The 16736-nt window shown below is 47.3% G+C and overlaps 1 protein-coding gene and 1 long non-coding RNA gene across 5 annotated transcripts in view; one reads left to right on the forward strand and one right to left on the reverse strand.

Moving 5' to 3' along the window:
* The window catches only part of LOC121445323, a 57248-nt gene extending 44890 nt beyond the window's left edge, over positions 1-12358 (reverse strand). For both annotated transcript variants that reach the window (XR_005973915.1, XR_005973914.1), the window contains exon 1: positions 12247-12358. This is a non-coding gene — a long non-coding RNA (uncharacterized LOC121445323). The remainder of the gene's footprint in view (positions 1-12246) is intronic.
* LOC121445322 (cbp/p300-interacting transactivator 1-like) overlaps positions 1-16521 on the forward strand; it is a 71396-nt gene extending 54875 nt beyond the window's left edge. The window contains exons 1-3 of one of the 3 annotated variants that reach the window (XM_041647386.1): positions 13139-13314; positions 15240-15364; positions 15881-16521. In XM_041647386.1, the coding sequence (XP_041503320.1) occupies positions 13296-13314; positions 15240-15364; positions 15881-16414 (678 nt within the window). In that variant the 5' untranslated portion in view covers positions 13139-13295 and the 3' untranslated portion in view covers positions 16415-16521. Of the gene's footprint in view, positions 1-13138; positions 13315-13431; positions 13603-15239; positions 15365-15880 lie in introns of those variants that run through there. The other 2 variants (XM_041647387.1, XM_041647388.1) reach the window with 2 other exon arrangements.
* The last annotated feature ends 215 nt before the right edge of the window (positions 16522-16736 follow it).

Consider the following 16736-nt stretch of genomic DNA (forward strand, 5'->3'; position numbering starts at 1 on the left):
ACACATACCCGCATGCATACACACACATACACATGCTTTAAAAATAATAAAAAGAAATCTTAAAAGAAAAGAGCCTACGCACAGCTTTGAGCCTAACCTATGTATCTTTCTAAATATTTACTACACATTTTTGAAGATGTAAATAGATCATTCATTAATTTTTAAATATTTACCTTCACAGTGATTTCTTCTGGAATGTCATACTTTTTTTTTCCCCCTTAACTTGATTTTGTTGAAATTTAGGCTTAAACGCCTGGAATGCACTAGATTTGTTAAGGCCTTTCATTATTGAGCCAGGTATTTTCGAGAAACCTGTTTGTCTGAGAAAGAAAAAACCAGCCTTGAGGCCAGGCTTGATAGGGCATGCCTTTAATTCCAGCACTCAGAAAGCAGAAGCAGGTGGATCTCTGATTTTCAGGCCAGACTGATCTACAAAGAGAGTTCCAGGGCAGCCAGGAATGCCTAATGAGACCCTGTCTCAAAAAGAGAAAGATGGATAGATAGATAGCGAAGAAAGAAACGCCTTAAGCTGGTCAGAGGGCTGCAAACCTATAATTCCAGTACCAGAGGGGTTGAGGCAGGCCTGGGCTTCATAAAGAGACCATGTTCGGCTGAGGTGGGGGGGAGGGGGGACGAAGATAAGCAGTAAAAGGCAAGTGCCATACCATATCCAAGACACAGCCAGACCAGTGTGCCCAGAGCTAACGAAAACAAAGGGGAGAGCAGGAGAGGGAAGTATGGAGAAGCACGAGGAAGAAGCTCGTGTGCAGACTTTGCCTTTCCCTCTGGGGAGGATGAGGAGCTATTATTGCAGATGCCAGAACTAAGGAGAGGATTCTTTGGTCCACGGTTTGGAGAACACACTGAAAGGGGGCAGGAGCTGGAGAGCTGAAATGAATCAGCAGGCTACCGCAGTGAAACAGGTAATAGACAGGAGGATGGGGGAGGGGTGAATGTGGCGCCAACACCTGTGAGCTAATCAATGACAGAAGCAGAATGAGAAGGGGAAACACACAGCTCAGGCAGGGAGAGAGAGATAGAGAGAGAGGGAGGGAGGAAGGGAGGGTGGGAGGAAAGAAAGAGAGAAAGAACGCACGCAAGAAAGAAAGAAAGAAAGAAAGAAAGAAAGAAAGAAAAAGAAAGAAAGAAAGAAAGAAAGAAAGAAAGAAAGAAAGAAAGAAAGAAAGAAAGAAAGAAAGAAAGCGCAAACTCCAAAGCACCTGCCATGCAAATCTGATGACCTGAGTTCAAGCCCTAGAACCCACAGAGTGAACCAATTCCTCTGACCTTCACATATACCACCATGGCATGTGCATCCCACATTTACACACACGCACACACGCAAGCACGCACATGCACACACACAAATAAAAATTAAAGCCGGGCCTGGTGGCACACGCCTTTAATCCCAGCACTTGAGAGGCAGAGACAGGTGAATCTCTAAGTTTGAGGACAGACTGATCTACAGAGCAAGTTTCAGGAGTACACCTGAAACCCTGTATTGAGAAACAAATTAAAATAGCAATAATTAATAATAAATTAAAAAGAAGAGGGGCGGCAACAAGGGCTGGGCTAGTGGAAATGGAAGTGGTAAGAAGAGCCCCGGCACCAGGCTGCACTGGAAGGGCTCTTATATGAAGAGCATGTGCTCATCAGGCAAATACTGGCCAAGAGCATGGTGGGATTTAGGACTGAAAAGTAGGATGAACAGAAGTGCTTGTTTGCTGAACTTGGGGGGATCAGAGAGGCAACAAGCCTTACATGCTCACATTCAGGGCAGAAGCCTGGAAGAATTGCAGGAAGCCTGGAGCTCACCCACTAGGGGTATAAGGCGGAGGAAGAAGGTCACGGCAATGAACGCTTTTCTGAGTAACCAACCGTCCCCATCTCCATGGTTATCTGCCCACATTACCTTCAATGACCACAACATCAAGGCTGGATTTCTTAATGTGGTGTCCAAGTCTGGTTCCTAGCTCCCATCAAGGCCTCTGACTGTGCTGTCCCTGGTGCCTTGGCTCAGATGTCGCCTGCCTATCTTCTACTCCATTCCATTAACATCTGCTCTCCTATCTCCTCAGTATAGTTATCAGGAATTCTTTGAGAACCAAGGTGATGCCTTGGTCCCCTCGAGGTCTTAGTGAGGGAAGCAGGGGTTCACTTCACATTAGTAGCCTGAATAAAAACTGCACAACGAATCGTGGCTGACCCTAAGTCCATTGCAGTGGGTCAATAGGCCTGACTTCCCCATACAGTCCTATGTGACAAGAGGAAAACAGGGCCAAAGAGGTGAAGTCAGGCTTGGAACTGGACTCAGATTGGAAGGCTGACTCCATCCCCCAAGCAGCAGGGAACAGAGGTCAGGGGAGAATAATTACTCACATGTGTACAGCACTGGAGTTTCTAGCCACAGACATTATCTCATCCAACCCTGGCACAGCCTCACGATGCAGATATTCTTACTTTTCCTCACCTTCCACCTAAGGAAACTGAGACCCAAAGGGCCAGTTGCTTGCCAAAAGTCAACCAGCCAGGAGTGGAAGCCTAGAGACTCGAACCAGGGTCAGACTGTCACTACGAGACTAAGCCACACACACGGAGCTAAATGGGAGGTTATCCAATGACTCTGGCAACCATTCCACTCTCTATCTAGCCCGTTATCCCTTTGAGCTTTCCAGCTAATGGTAGCATGAAATGGCATTTCCTAATCCTTCAGGCCATTCCAGGACTCATCCATATTTCAGAGAACAAAGAATCATCCATATTCCAGGCCCCAAAGGCAACAGTTGGAAAAGGCTTGAAGACAATGCAAATCCAAAGAGTGGTCAAGGTCCCTTCTCTCTAGGAGCTGGCCAGAGGCAAGCCCCACCAGGCTGTGAGAGAGGGCGGCTTCCTCCCATGGTCCCCCAGCCAAAATACCCCTGGAGAAGTCTCTCTCAGTTATGCTCCTTTCCGGCTGGGCACTGGGCCCGGACAGTTCTTGGCTGGCAGCAGCTGGGCCCTTGCACCTGTCGATCTAGCTCCCATGCTTCACAAACACCCCCCCCCCCCCCCCGCAGCTCTGTGCTGGTTCCAGATGGCCAGTCACTTATGCTTTCACCTCACTTTAAGCCTTTTCCTTAAGAATTTGATTTCTTTTCCTTACCCTGTTTTCTCCCCCAAATGCCTATTCTCCACTGCTCCCCCTGTCCCCATCATTATCTTTCTCTTCCTCTCACTGAATTTTGGATTTCTCCACTGAATATATACTTCTTGTTCAGTCTGTCCTTTTGGCCTTAACTCTAACCAGGTGGAGTGCTAGCTTCCTCCTCTGTCACACAACGAGGTTTAGACACAGTCATCCCTCCAGTCCCCATCTGCTGTATTGGGGTTTTCATTATTTTGTATGCATGTGTGTTTGTGCGTAGATGTATGTATATGTGCACCCATGTGGAGATCAGGGGTCAACACCGGGCATCTTCCTCAATTTCTCTGCATCTTACTTTTGGAGACAGGGTCTCTCACTGAACCTGGAGCTCACTGATTTAGTTAGACTGATGGTCGACAAGTCCCAGGGATCCTCCTGTCTCCACCTCCCCAGCAATAGGATTATATGAGGGCTGGAATTATAGGCCTCAAACGCACAGAGTCGCCTGCCTCTGCTTCCTGAGTGCTGGGATTAAAGGTGTGCACCACTACAACGGTGCTCCTGGCTTTTTTTACACAAGTGCTGGGGAATTGAACTCAGGTTCTCGTGTCTGCACTGCAAGCACTTTACTGACTGAGCCATCTCCCCATAGTATTATTATTATTACTTGTTTATTAGCTTGCATTCATTGTGTAAATGATGGGTTTCATTATGGCATTTGCATATAACCCATCATATACTTTGCTCATGTCCTCCATTATTTTCTCTGGCTCCCTTCCCACTAGTTCCTTTCCTCACCCAAATACTCTCCCTTCTAGCATCATCTCACGTGCCCTTTGCAGAAAGGTGAGAACTGCCGTGGGGGAGGGGAGAAAAGAGAAGGTGAGGCAGGCAGAAGTGGCTTCCAGCACCAGTGTTCTCACTTGCTAGCTGGGCCGTCCAGTCACTTCCCTTCTCTGAGCTTTCCTCCTTTGATTAGAAGATAGGATGGATGATAATGATGATGATCACTGAACATGGAGTAAAGAAAACGTATGACAATTGACCTTGTACTAAGGGGCAGGTGGCAATGGGTGTTCTTAAGGAGGCAGAAAGGTCCCGGGGTCAGTAGCAGAGACACTGTGGCTGGTCAGCCTGGCTTGACTCCTCAACCTCAAACACACAGGCTGTACAGCCTCAGTAAGATGTACCATGTCTATTCTTCTCTTCTCTGTCAGGAACACAGGGACAACATAATAACAATGCTCCACTAACACCTTAGACTGTTGTAGGACTTGGTGAACAGTAAGGGCCTGTCACCTAGTAAGTGTTCAGTGAACATGACCCCGATGCTAAATTCAGACCCAGTAGGAATAATGCTTCCCTGAGCTCATGTACTTGGTGGTACTAGAAACCTAATCTGTGTAGGATCCACAGTTAAGGCTGCTGGACCTCAAAGTCAGCTTCATGGAGGTTGTACACTGCAATTCAGTTTGGGTTCTTCTCTCCAAGCCATTGGTCCTAGGATGAGACATGAACAAAGCCGGGAAGAACCAGCATACAATTCCAGCTACTCTTGCCAAAGGGGACACCGTAATACATAAGGGACCTTGAGCAACCAGGCCTGTGATCCTGTATGCTTAGGTGACGACAGAGCCTGCACCCTGACCTTCTGAAATACGTGCCCTAAGATCCTGTTCACCTCTAGCTTCAATAGCTGATCCCCAGAGGGATAAATCTCTGAGGCAGTAGGAACCAGTGGAAATATTTATAATTCCCCAGGTTATGGACGTGAACTGAATCACACATCCATGTTAACCTCCAAAGTCAAAGGCCAAGAGCAACAACAGGGGCTAGTATCTCAACCTGGAACACTTAGCCATGGCAACAAAGGTTCTGGCAGAGGAGGACAAATATGAAACCTCAACTAGGATAGAACTGGGAGGTTGAGCAGGAAAAGGCACAGACCCGAAAAGGGGCCATGCAGGTAAATGCCCCAGGCACAAAGATGAAAAAGAGAGGAAGGGCCATTATATGTCAGGTCTTAAGCACAAGGAAGTTTCATCGTTGCAGGGAGCCAGATGAAAATGGCTTCAGCTAGGGCTCAGATGTACTTCATGGTCGAGCATTTCCACAACATGGGGTTCAGAGTTCGAACTCTAGCACTATGAGAGAGAGAAAAAAAAATCCCTGCCTTTTTAAACCAGTGAAGTAAGCTGCTGGGTGATTATGGCACACACCTTTAATCCCAACATTCAAGAGGCAGAGGCAAGCGGATCTCTGCGAGTTCAAGGCCAGCCTGGTCTACAGAGTGAGTTCCAGGACAGCCAGCTACACAGAGAAATCCTGTCTCAAAAACAAACAAAAAAACGGAAAGAAAAAACCAAGTGGGCCGGGCGGTGGTGGCGCACGCCTTTAATCCCAGCACTCTGGTCTACAAGAGCTAGTTCCGGGACAGGCACCAAAGCTACAGAGAAACCCTGTCTCGAAAAACAAAACAAAAAACAAACAAAAAAAAAACAAAACCAAAAACAAACAAACAAAAAAAAACAAGTGGACTGAGAGATACTGTGTTATGCTGAGAATGGCAGGTGGCAAAAAGAAGAGAACACACAAGACCCCAAAGGCTTGTGTTCCAGAAGCTGAAGAGAAACCAGGGAGGATCCGGCACCCTGAAGGCCTAGCCTACATATATTCAGAAAAGCGTGATGAGGCCCCTGTCAGTCCTTGGCGTGGAAAAATTTACAGACTGAGATCCCCTCACTCTACCCTTCAGGGATTTGAAGCATGTGTCTATGATTGTGCTAGGCTAGAGGAGCCAGAGATGGAGGGGGGGTGCAGTAAAGACAGTGTCTCTAGGGTCCTCAGGAGAAAGCTCCTCTCTGTGTCAATAGATGGAGGCAGGGGAAAGTTCTCCACAGTTTGGCCCAAAGTCATCCCGAGGATTGCTCTTTTTGACACAACCTCACACTTTCTTTCCAGTCCTATATTCCTGGCTGTGTGCAAGCTATTTCCACTTGGATGTTCTGCCAACAGCTTAAACTAAACATGCTTAAAGCAGAGTTTTGCTTCCCCCACAAAGCCTCACACCTTCCCGAGGCCTCCAGCTTCACTGCTGAAACCCAACAGCTCAGGGCCAGGCTGCCTAGCTGCTACTCTCTTCCCTTCTCTGGCACCTCACACTCTCTTCCTTTGAACCCTACGCCTTTCCCTGGATGATATTTCTTCCAGAATCCTCTTTGCCATCCACCAGGCTGCAGCCCTCTCCCACCCTGTACATGGTCTCAAGAGATGGCTATGACTGTCCCTGACTGGGACTGCCTTTAACTGGGCTCTTGCCTCAACCGGAACCACTTAGACTTTCAGGCCACATGTGTTCACCATTTACCATGAATGGATGCGGTGAAGCAACCATTCTAGAAGAAGGAAGGAAGGTACAGATGCAGACGACAGACCAGTCAGTAGCCTAGGGGAGTTTGACCTCAATGGTGAGTCAGTCAGAGTTTGCTGTGAATTCCAGCTCTGCTCCTTACTAGCTGTGGGATCTAGGGCTTGGTTCACCTCCGAGCCTTGATCCTTCCTTCCAAATTGCGGCTGGGGGTGAGGGACGGGGTCCTTGTAGCTGTAGCATGTGGAAGGCTCTGGTTTCATCTCTAGCATAGTAAAACATAATAATAAGTCAACGACATGGAGATGATGGTTGGTTTCCTAGGGTTCTTGGGAGGTTGGATGCTAGAAGGGACACAGAGGAGGGGCCTATACTGGTTGAGCATTCTCAAAGAACAGAGTGGGCAGAACCATCCAGAAAGATGAAAGAACCCCAATGGCTGGAATTGTTTGTGTATCTTTATTTTTTCTGTTATGTATAAATGTCAGGAATTCAAGCAGGGAATCTGCTTAACTGGGTCCAGTTGCTGGCCCTCTCCAAACATTCCCCCGCCCCTTTGTCAATAAGAAAGCACCGCTAGAATCTACAGCCTGACTAGGGCACCAAGGGGTGTTCGGTTATCTGTTGATTTCTATTTTTCTGGGCCTTTTCCTCCTAGTAACTGATATTGTTCCATTTCTTCTTCTCCATCTTTTTTTTGAAAAACTCAGCAGCAAAAGCAGGCCTGTCCAAGCCTGCTGGGCTGGCCTGGGTCAGAGGAATGCAGCCGCTCCCTCCATTGAATGGCCAGGCCAGGCCAGGCACTCGATCAGGCTGGTAGCAGCAGGCGCAGGCCAAGCCTGGGAAGCTCCAGCACCTTGCTCAGAGGGGCTGGAAAGCGCTACAGACGTTAGCTCATCACTCCCTGGCAGGGGCCTACTGGTCTGCTAGTCTCACTAGTATCTCCCAGATGGGGAAATGGAGGCACAGGCCCACTTGGAGCATTGCAAATGCCCAGGTTCTAAGATGGCTTCTGGGCAGAGTCCCCAGGTTGGTGAGGGAAGAAGGGTCACCTGAACTTCCACTAATGGGCTTCATTTGTTTGGATTGTTGGGGTGGAGGTGATTGTTAAAAGGGGACCCAGACTACAGCCTCTGAAGGGGACAACGAGAGAGCTGGGATGGGTAAACCTTAAACAGCTGCAGATGCACTCAGAGATGGCTAACTACTCTCCCTAAGAGGTTTACCGCTAGCAGTACCTCTGCAAGAAGAGGCATGGAGACAGTCCACAGAACCAACAGCCAAGGGTTAACAACACTGCTTGGGGGTGGATTAGTATGTCTTCCTCTAGTACATTCCTGTTCACTCAAAAGTCGGTTCCGTGAACAATTACATTTATAATCAGATAAAATGTTATTTTTAATTACTAAAAGAAGAGAGAGAGAAAACAGAGCTGAGGATTCAGTTCACTGGTACAGTACGCATGAAGCCCTAGATTTGATCCCCAGCAGTGCAAAAGCAAAACAGAAACAAACAAAAAAAAGAAAGGCTGGAGAGATAGCCCAGGGGTTAAGAGCACATACTGCTCTTCCAGAGGACCCAGGTTGAGTTTCCAGCATCTTCAAGGCAGCTTACAACCATCCAAAGCTCCAATACGAGGGAATCCAGCACCCTCTTCTGGCTCTGTGGCCACCAGGCACCATGGACAAGGTACACATACATAAATGCAGGCAAAACATCCATACTCATAAAATACAAATAAATAAACCTTTTTAAAAACTTTTAAAACAATAAAGAAAAAGAAGATGCCCAGCAACAGCACCTGGGATGTGGACAGAGCCCTGGACTTGGAGTGAGAAGACCCGGGACAAATAACTCCGACTCTGAGTCACAGCTGTCTGGGAAATGGAGGGAATCACATACAGTTGGCAAAAATGAAAAGAAATGGTCTTTGTGAAAGAGGCTTTTTAAGAAAAATATTCATTATAAAAATTTCAAGCATTCCCAAAAGAAAACAAAAGCCTCATACACCCATCCTCAACAATTTTCTCATTTAATCTATAGCCCCATCCGGTCTCCTCTGGCCCACACTGAACTATTTTAAAGCAAATCTCAGAAAGGCACCCTTTTCCCATAAGTACTCCACTATTAACTGCTTTATGAATGTTTACATTTTTCATAATTAAAAATAATAGATGATAGCTGTAGAAAATTTGGAAAATGAAGAAACAATTTATTTATAAAGAAAAGAATAAAAAATCACTCATACCCCACCACACAGAGACAAGCACATTTCAGAATAATCAATTATTTTTCTATGCATATATTAATTTTTAGCAAAAATTGGATCATATTGTATACGCTATTTTTAGGTATCATTTTATTTTAATTATAAAAATAATAAGACCATATTACAGAAAAATGAGAAGAAATTACCCACAATCCCTTAGCAGCTAATATAAAAACTGTTAATAGTTCAATATACTTCCTTCCCATTTTTTTCAATTTGCATTCATAATTTTACCACTAGTAGAATACTACTGATTATGCACTTTTCAAGTTATGAATCTATTCTAATTGTGAAAAAACAATGTAATCATACTGCAAAAAAATTTCGAAAAGGAAAAAGAAAAATATTACTCATAATTCCACTACTCAATTATAATCACTGTTAACATTTTAGTATATTTGCACCCAATATTTTTTCTATGTATACTTATAATTTCAACAAAAATAGGTCCAAGTACTTAAGAGGCTGAGGCCAAATGATTGAAAGTTCAAGGCCTTCCTAGGCTACAGAATAACATCCTGCCTCAAAAAAAGAAACAAAATATACTTTCAAGGAGCTTAATAACTATAAATGTACATTTAATTAAAAGAAAAATAAGCTAGATGAGGTGGCACACACCTTTCATCTCAGCATCTGGGAGATAGGGGCAAGGGGATCTCTGTGAGTCTGGGGCCAGCCTGGTCTACACATTGAGTTCCTGGACAGCCAAGTCTACATAGAGAGACCCTATCTCAAAAAAAGGAGACATTGGGTTGCTGAGATGATTGCGCAGGTAATGAGCCTGATGGCCTGAGTTACATCTCCAGGACACACATTTGAAGCTACCCTCTGACCTCCACACATACACGGCGGCAGGTGCACACGGGGCACGCGTGCACACATCTCCCACACACACCAAATACGTAAATACAATTACATACTAGAGAAAATAGAAAAGGATAATTCAGAATCGTATCCCTTACTGGCACTGCCTCTCGGGTGTTTCTCCGGCCAATGCTTTATTCCCATAGTCCTATGGGGTTGGAAGCAAAGAAACCTTCATTTTGGAGCCTTTGTACCCTCCGCACCTTGGCCTCATATTTATGCAACTTTGTACCCAGGGCTTTTATTCAATATTTTGTCATGAATAAAAGTTCTTAAAATCTTAAAATGAATTTGGGAGGTAGTGGTTAAGGTACCAAGGGAAACTCCCTGGCCATAGACCTTTATGGTTGGTTTCTATTATAAACAATTCTCCTTCATATATGTATATGTATGGAATGTGTGTATATGTATATGACAGAGAATTGTTTATATATGTGTGTATGTATGTATGCTTATTTATATGTAGCCCAGGCTGCTCCAGAACTTGCTGTGTAGCCCAGGTTGGCCTGGGATTTGCTGTGTAACCCAGGCTGTCCTGGAACTAATGATCCTCCTGAGTACTGGAGTAACAGGTGTGTGCTACCACATTGGCTTTTCTAAATATACTCAAATAAATGTGTGTTGGGGGGTGAAGAGATGGTTCAGGAGTCAAGAGCATTTACTGCTCTTGCAGAGGTCCTGGGTTCAGTTCCAAGCACTCACATAGCAGCTCACAAACCACCTGTAACTCCAATTCCAGGGAATCTAATTCCCTCTTCTGACCTCCTGCATGCATATGGTGCAAATGAAATCACGAAAGCACACACACACACACACACACACACACACACACACACACACACACACACACACACACACAATTTTTTAATTTAAATTTGTACCTTTTAACTTTTCTGTGCACATATTGACTATATTTTTGGGGTCCATTTCTACATTTACAGACTGACCTATAAGCATGATTATCTTTTACCAACCCCATTTTTATCCCAGTCACATGGTCCAGGCAGCTTTGGCAGTGGCGAGTGGAGTTTTGAAAACAAACCTGCATTCTCATCTTTTCCTTCCTGAGTTTAGAGAGCTCATTCATCCCCCTCCCAGTCTGATATTTCAATTACTCAGTCAGCAAGTGTTATTGAACCTGAAGGGTGTGAGCTGTGGCAGGGATGGGGTCAAAGGAAAAGAATCAGAAGGCACATTACAGCACCAACACCAATCCCAGCATGTACTAACCATTTTACCACCCAGCATCAATCACTCGAGCTGAAGATTCCTTCCTAACCTTACAGTTTCTGTTAATTTCTTACAATATACACTTAATAGGAAAACTGAGCACACATACATCACCAGCACAGCCTCTTACCCTAAGACCACACAGCTAGCAAATGGCAGAGAAGGGATTTAGTTCAGGCGACTGACCCCTGAACTTGCACTCTGGACCTCTTCTTTGCCCTCCAGGCAGCAGGGTGTAGGGCTGTAGGGTAGAGACTGCAGCCAGCCTCGCCAGAATAAAAACTCCCTTCCTCTTGACTGTGCCAACTTGGGCACTTCTCTGAGGCTAATTCACCTTTGGTAATCCAACCTCACAGGGGTGTCCTAGGAGTTGGATGAGATGATGCGAGAGAGAGGATGCTCGTTGTCCGGCTCATGATGGACATTTAGAAGGCTATTGCTGGGTGAGCATCACTTCTCTCTTGGCTTCACAAGCTTGTGGTCTACTTGCTAAGTTGGAGAAAAGAGTTTAGCGGAGCTCCGAGCTAACCCTGGAGTCGGCTGGGAAGTCAGTGATCTAAGGCATATTTGCCTAGAAATGCAAATGTCTTCTTAGCCCCCACTCAGTCTCTGCCACTAACCTCAACTCCCATTCCCCCAAAAGGAAATGGGTGACTTTTCTGCTTCAAAGCTGAGTGCTTATAGCCCTCTCATTCCTACTCTCTGGGAGGTGGGCAGTGGAGATGACAGGAAGTCACCCGTGGGGTGGGGATCTTTCTGGAACTTGGGCATATAGAAGTGTGGTGGAGGGCGCTCCTTTTTCTGGCCTTCAATGGTCCGGATGGGGGAGGGGGCTAGCTGTTGAGCAACTGCTCCGGAGACACTCCAGAAGCTGAGATGAACATATGCCTCTTTCTAACAATTGGCCTGGGAGCCATCCAATAGATGGAGGGCGGATCCACGGGTCTGGGAACGGGAGCCTGCAGCCCAGCTGTGTCCTGTAGTTTACAACCAGCCCGAGTCCAAACAGAGGTGGAGGGGGCAGGTCAGGGGTCCAAATTAGCAACCGTGATTCAAACGCCAAGCCTAAATCCGCTCCTTCTCCACCCTTGCTTTCACAGAAACTTTTCTCACCCCAGGCAAATACCGAGAGACTTTGGAGGTGTACCTCTCCTGCTACCCCAGTAGAACTTTAGGGTCCCACAGACCGCGCCTCTTCTCTGCAGGAAAGAATCAGAGTCTTCGAGCCAAGTGAGGAAGTGTAGCAATGGCAAGTGGAGTGTGCTTGTTACCCCGGTTGGACTTGCAGCAGAGTGACTGGGGGGGGGCAGCAATGAGCAGCGCAAGAAAGGCTGCTTTCTAGCCCAACGGGGGTAAAATGGGTTTCCCTAGTTATCCATCCAGGGTACTCACCCTAGCTTCTTCGAAATGCCAAAGAAGGGCCTAGATCTGTCTCTCCATTGATGCCCCTCTTTGTCAGCAAGCCGGTCATTTCATCAACAAACAGGTCTGACTCTGTTAGAAGAGCAAATTCAGGGCACTTGCCATCCTAAAAGAAGAAGAAGAAAAAAGATCTTCAGGTCTTTAAAGCCAGTTATGACACAAGGCACACACAGTGAAAAGGCCTTTGTAACATTCCTCCCTCGTTTCCTAAACATCGTACTTTTTCAAAAGGCCATGTTTTACAAACGGCGTAAAAACTGAGTTGTTGAAAGGAGAGGGTGGGAGGGGGTGGGGGGCTTGATTACATAGGGTAATCTTGGTGGCCTTCCTGAAAGGGGTGCGGTGGGAGTTTCCAGCCGCAGGGAACATGCCTTGAAATGAGAAGCCCCAGATCTCTTTTAGTAAGGATTTGTAAGAAAACGTACCAACACAAGAGAGATGTGCTCCAAGTGCAAAATGTTGTTCTTGCTAGATGTGAATAATTATATAATCAAAATAAAATAACCTGGCATCGTGGGAAGGCAAGAGGAATCTCTGCGAACTCTGTGGCAAGCTTTTCGAACCCGCTGCCTGTTCTTGGCTTTTCCATGAACCATGTGAACTGCATGCGTGCACCTAGCCCCATGGTCCCGTCCCGTAGAACAGCATTTCTCAGCGTCGTCGCATCCTGCCTCTTTCTGCCCTGGATGACCACAGGACAGAAAGCCTTGACATCAACCCTGGGCCTTGAAGGAAGCCACGGAGGCTGCCATATGATCCCTCTAAGTAGCTCTGAACAAAATGTAGGTCTCATCGCCTGTCTGCTTCAGAGCACCTGAGGTAAAGGAAGCTTGGAGCCCTCAGGCATTGCTGCTTGCTCCTGGCGGACAGAGCTGCGTCCGGCCAAGCCCCGCGCAGGTGGCCCTCACCGGGGCGCATCGAGGAGGCCTGGGGAGCTGTCGGTAAACAACGGGCTGCTTGGAGGCGTGCAAGCCAAGCCGCAGTGCTGTTTGGATTTGTTTTTAGATTTCTCAGTAGCAATGGAGATGGAGATTACCGGTTGGTGTCATTTTTTAACTTTTGCTCCCTGGACAGGTTCATGACCCCCCCCCCACCTGCCTCTCCCTTTTCTCCATCCCCGCTTCTCATACCCCCCTTTGGGCGCGGGGGAGGATCGATGCGGGGGGCGGCCAGGCGGGGCTGGGGAGGGGAGGCGCAAGCCGCGGAGCCGGCACTTGTTGCGCGGCTTTTTCCGCGGCGGCTCCCGGCGGCTTCGCAGTGGTCACTTCGTGGCTCGTCCAGACATTCGTGAATCAAGTTGTTCCCCTCCAATGGCCGACGGATCGGGTAGGGGATAGAAAATGGGATCGCGGGGGGCAGGAAATAAGATCACCCCAGAGATGGGCTCTGCGCTTTCCGAGCGGGCTGGAGCGCCTCGAGGGGAATGTTACAAGGGCCTGCCCTGAGAGACGACACTAGAACACACGCACTTTTCTCATATTTTCTAACCCCTGTTAGTGTTGCTCTTGGGGAGGGGGGGCTTTTTTTTTCCTTTGAACATTTGGGTACGGGTGCCATACGGGAGGGATAAGATGGAGACGAAGGTGAAGCGATGAGGAACTTGCTATAGTGGCGGTGCTGGCTCTCCTGACGACGAGACGCTTAGCGCCCTTGTCTTGAGATAGATGGCTGAAATATAGATGGCTTGCATCAGCTCTGTTTGTACTTCAGTCAAGCAGTGGTGCGGGACCCAGCAAGTGCCCCCTCTATGTTTTCTCCTTTTTTTTCCCCTGCCTTCCTTTCTCCCAGTAGGCGGTTGCTGAAGAGGAAAAAGGATAGTGGTACCTTTAGAAGCCAACGCATTCTTAACAACCGCTGGGGGTAACAAGGAGGGTAGAGTCCCAGCAAAATTCTAGTCTCTTTGGGGAAATGACTCTTGGGTTCCTTAAGATGACAATGCTAGAATATATGAGGGTTTTAAACATATGCTTCCAGAAAAATAAGAAATTTTAATTTTCTGAGTTCGAAGTGGTTTTTTGTTTGTTTGTTTGTTTGGTTGGTTGGTTGGTTGGTTTTGATTTTTTTCCCCTTTATTCTCTTATCTCTTTGGCACATGGGCAAGAGAATCATTTCTTTAGAAGCCATCTGAGTATTTCGGGTATGAGGACTTGACCTGTGGTCAGGAGAGCTATGTGGCAAAGGACTGCAAGATGCTGCTTTACAAACTGCTGCCGCTGCTTCCAGGCTGAAAACCATTGGATTCATCGGATTTTCCCTCCAGGAAGAATCCTTTCTTCTCTCGTGCCCACATGGGTGTGGCCTGGCTATGGGCTCTGGGACAGTTGTCCTAGCAAAGCCCAATCTAGGGACTGTCTCGTAGGTGCTTGAGACATGGAGGAACTGAGCTACTTCCAGCTGTTCTGTGGCTCCTGCTGCCTCGGAGCCTCCAAAACCCCCTGGTCTGCTGTCTTCTTGTAGGCATACCCCAAGACAGGGCTTTGGAGACTCTAGGGCATCCTTCTCCCGAATTCTCTCTTTCCCCCAGTCCCATCGGAGACCTAGACCTGGCGGCTAGTGGTCCATTGACGTGGTGCGCTGCTTTCTCAGGGACATGCCTGCTCTGGGAATCAGGAACAGCGCCACCCCTAGCTTTGGACTCTGTAATAACCTGTATGAGTAAATGTTCATGTGTTCTCTCTCGGCATTGGGGGTCGTTGTTAGAGCCTGGCTGAATAGAGCATATTCCTGGCCTCGGGTCAGAGTTCACCTCAGTCTCTGCTCCCTGCCCAGATTCTCTCTGTTTTTTTGTTTGTTTGGTTGGTTGGTTTTTTGGTTTTTTGTTTTGTTTTGGTTTTTTATTTTTGTTTAGTTTAATCTGATCAGCGTCCTTGTGTAGCTGAATGGATCCTGACTTGGAATTTTCTAGTGCTTCCTTTGTCAAGAAAGCCTTTCACCTTTATTCATTTTTTCTCTTTTACTTACAGACGAACAGCTCCAGCTGGAGGCCTCAACTCCCACCGATTTATCTGACTTCTGCCCAGACTCTGAAATGCCAACTATGTCAAGGCCTGCACTTGATGTCAAGGGTGGTGCCAACTCTGTGAAGGAGGTAAGTTTTGCCACTTTACCGATGGAGATACTGCGGCATGGAAAGATGGACTTTAGGGGACATGCTCCTAGCCTTCCTAGGTGTGCATGTAGCCAGTGTGATTGACCAGAGAAGATACAGCAGGGCTTTGTCGGGAAAAATGAGAGTAGCTTTTGTCTAAAAGCAATTGAATTGAACTCACTAGGGGTATTGAAAGACAGACAGCAGGAAGGGAGCAAAGAAGCAGAATTGAAACAAGACCACTGTAGCAAAGAGATTATAGTGGGGCTGAGGAGAGGGACAAAGGGGTGCCCTTTTTAGATGGGGGCCACATTGAGTAGCAGGGGAGGGAGGCCCACTTTGGATAACTTAGGAATCAGAACCATAGTAGCCAAAGAAAGCTCACTGTCCAGGGGCTCTTCCTCTCACCTTCCCACTATTAGCAGTAAATGCAGGGCATGCAGGAGCAGTCCAGATCCAGTGAATGCCAAAAAGAAAACCAGGAGGGCTACTATGGTATACCTTTCTGTCTTCTAGAATGGCGACCAGGAGATGACCTCTCTGGACTACTCCAACCTCGGGGTGAAGGAACACAAAGCAGTGGCCATCCTGCACTACCCTGCGGTCAACTCAAATGGAGCCAAAGCCAATGGAGCTCCTGCGAGCTCCTCTGGATCAGCATCTCCAGGAGGCTCTCCTACTGCCAGCCCTTCTACCAAGCCCCCACCCTTCAACCTGCTCCCTGCCCCTCATCTGCTGGCCAGTATGCAGCTGCAGAAGCTTAATAGCCAGTATCATGGGGCCGCTGCCGCTGCGGCAGCAGCTGCTGCTGCCACTCCAGACCAACCAGGGGAGGCAGGGCCCCTGCAAAACTGGGGCTTCGGGGTGGAAGAGGTGGAAGGGGTGGAAGGTTTGGAAGGGGCAGAAGGGGGAGAATCAGCCACTCCTTCTGGTTCCCAGAGCCCTACTATCATTGATTCTGACCCAGTGGATGAGGAAGTGCTGATGTCTCTGGTGGTAGAGCTGGGGCTAGACCGAGCCAATGAGCTTCCTGAGCTATGGCTGGGGTAGAATGAGTTTGATTTCACTGCAGATTTTCCCTCTGGCTGCCGATTCCAAGTGTCCCTAAAAATTGAGGAACAAAGCCACCAATTCAGTTGTAAATAAAAGTTACTTGCAAAGAGATAACTGACTATGTTCTTTATCAATGTCTAAAGTTGTGGTGTGCACTCTCATAGTCTTGTTAATTCTGGGTTGCAAGAGTCTGAGGATTTTGGGGAGGGTTAGCAAAGGTGGTCTCGGAACTCTTGCTGCTGCTACCACTGCCCTTATCTCCTCAAGAGTCCAGGTACTTAGCTTCAATTCCCTAACACCCCACAAACACTGTCCTCTT

Source organism: Microtus oregoni, unplaced genomic scaffold (genome assembly GCF_018167655.1).
Source record: "Microtus oregoni isolate MIOR12 unplaced genomic scaffold, Mior012 000174F_ref0000296, whole genome shotgun sequence".
Classification (NCBI taxonomy): Eukaryota; Metazoa; Chordata; class Mammalia; order Rodentia; family Cricetidae; genus Microtus; species Microtus oregoni.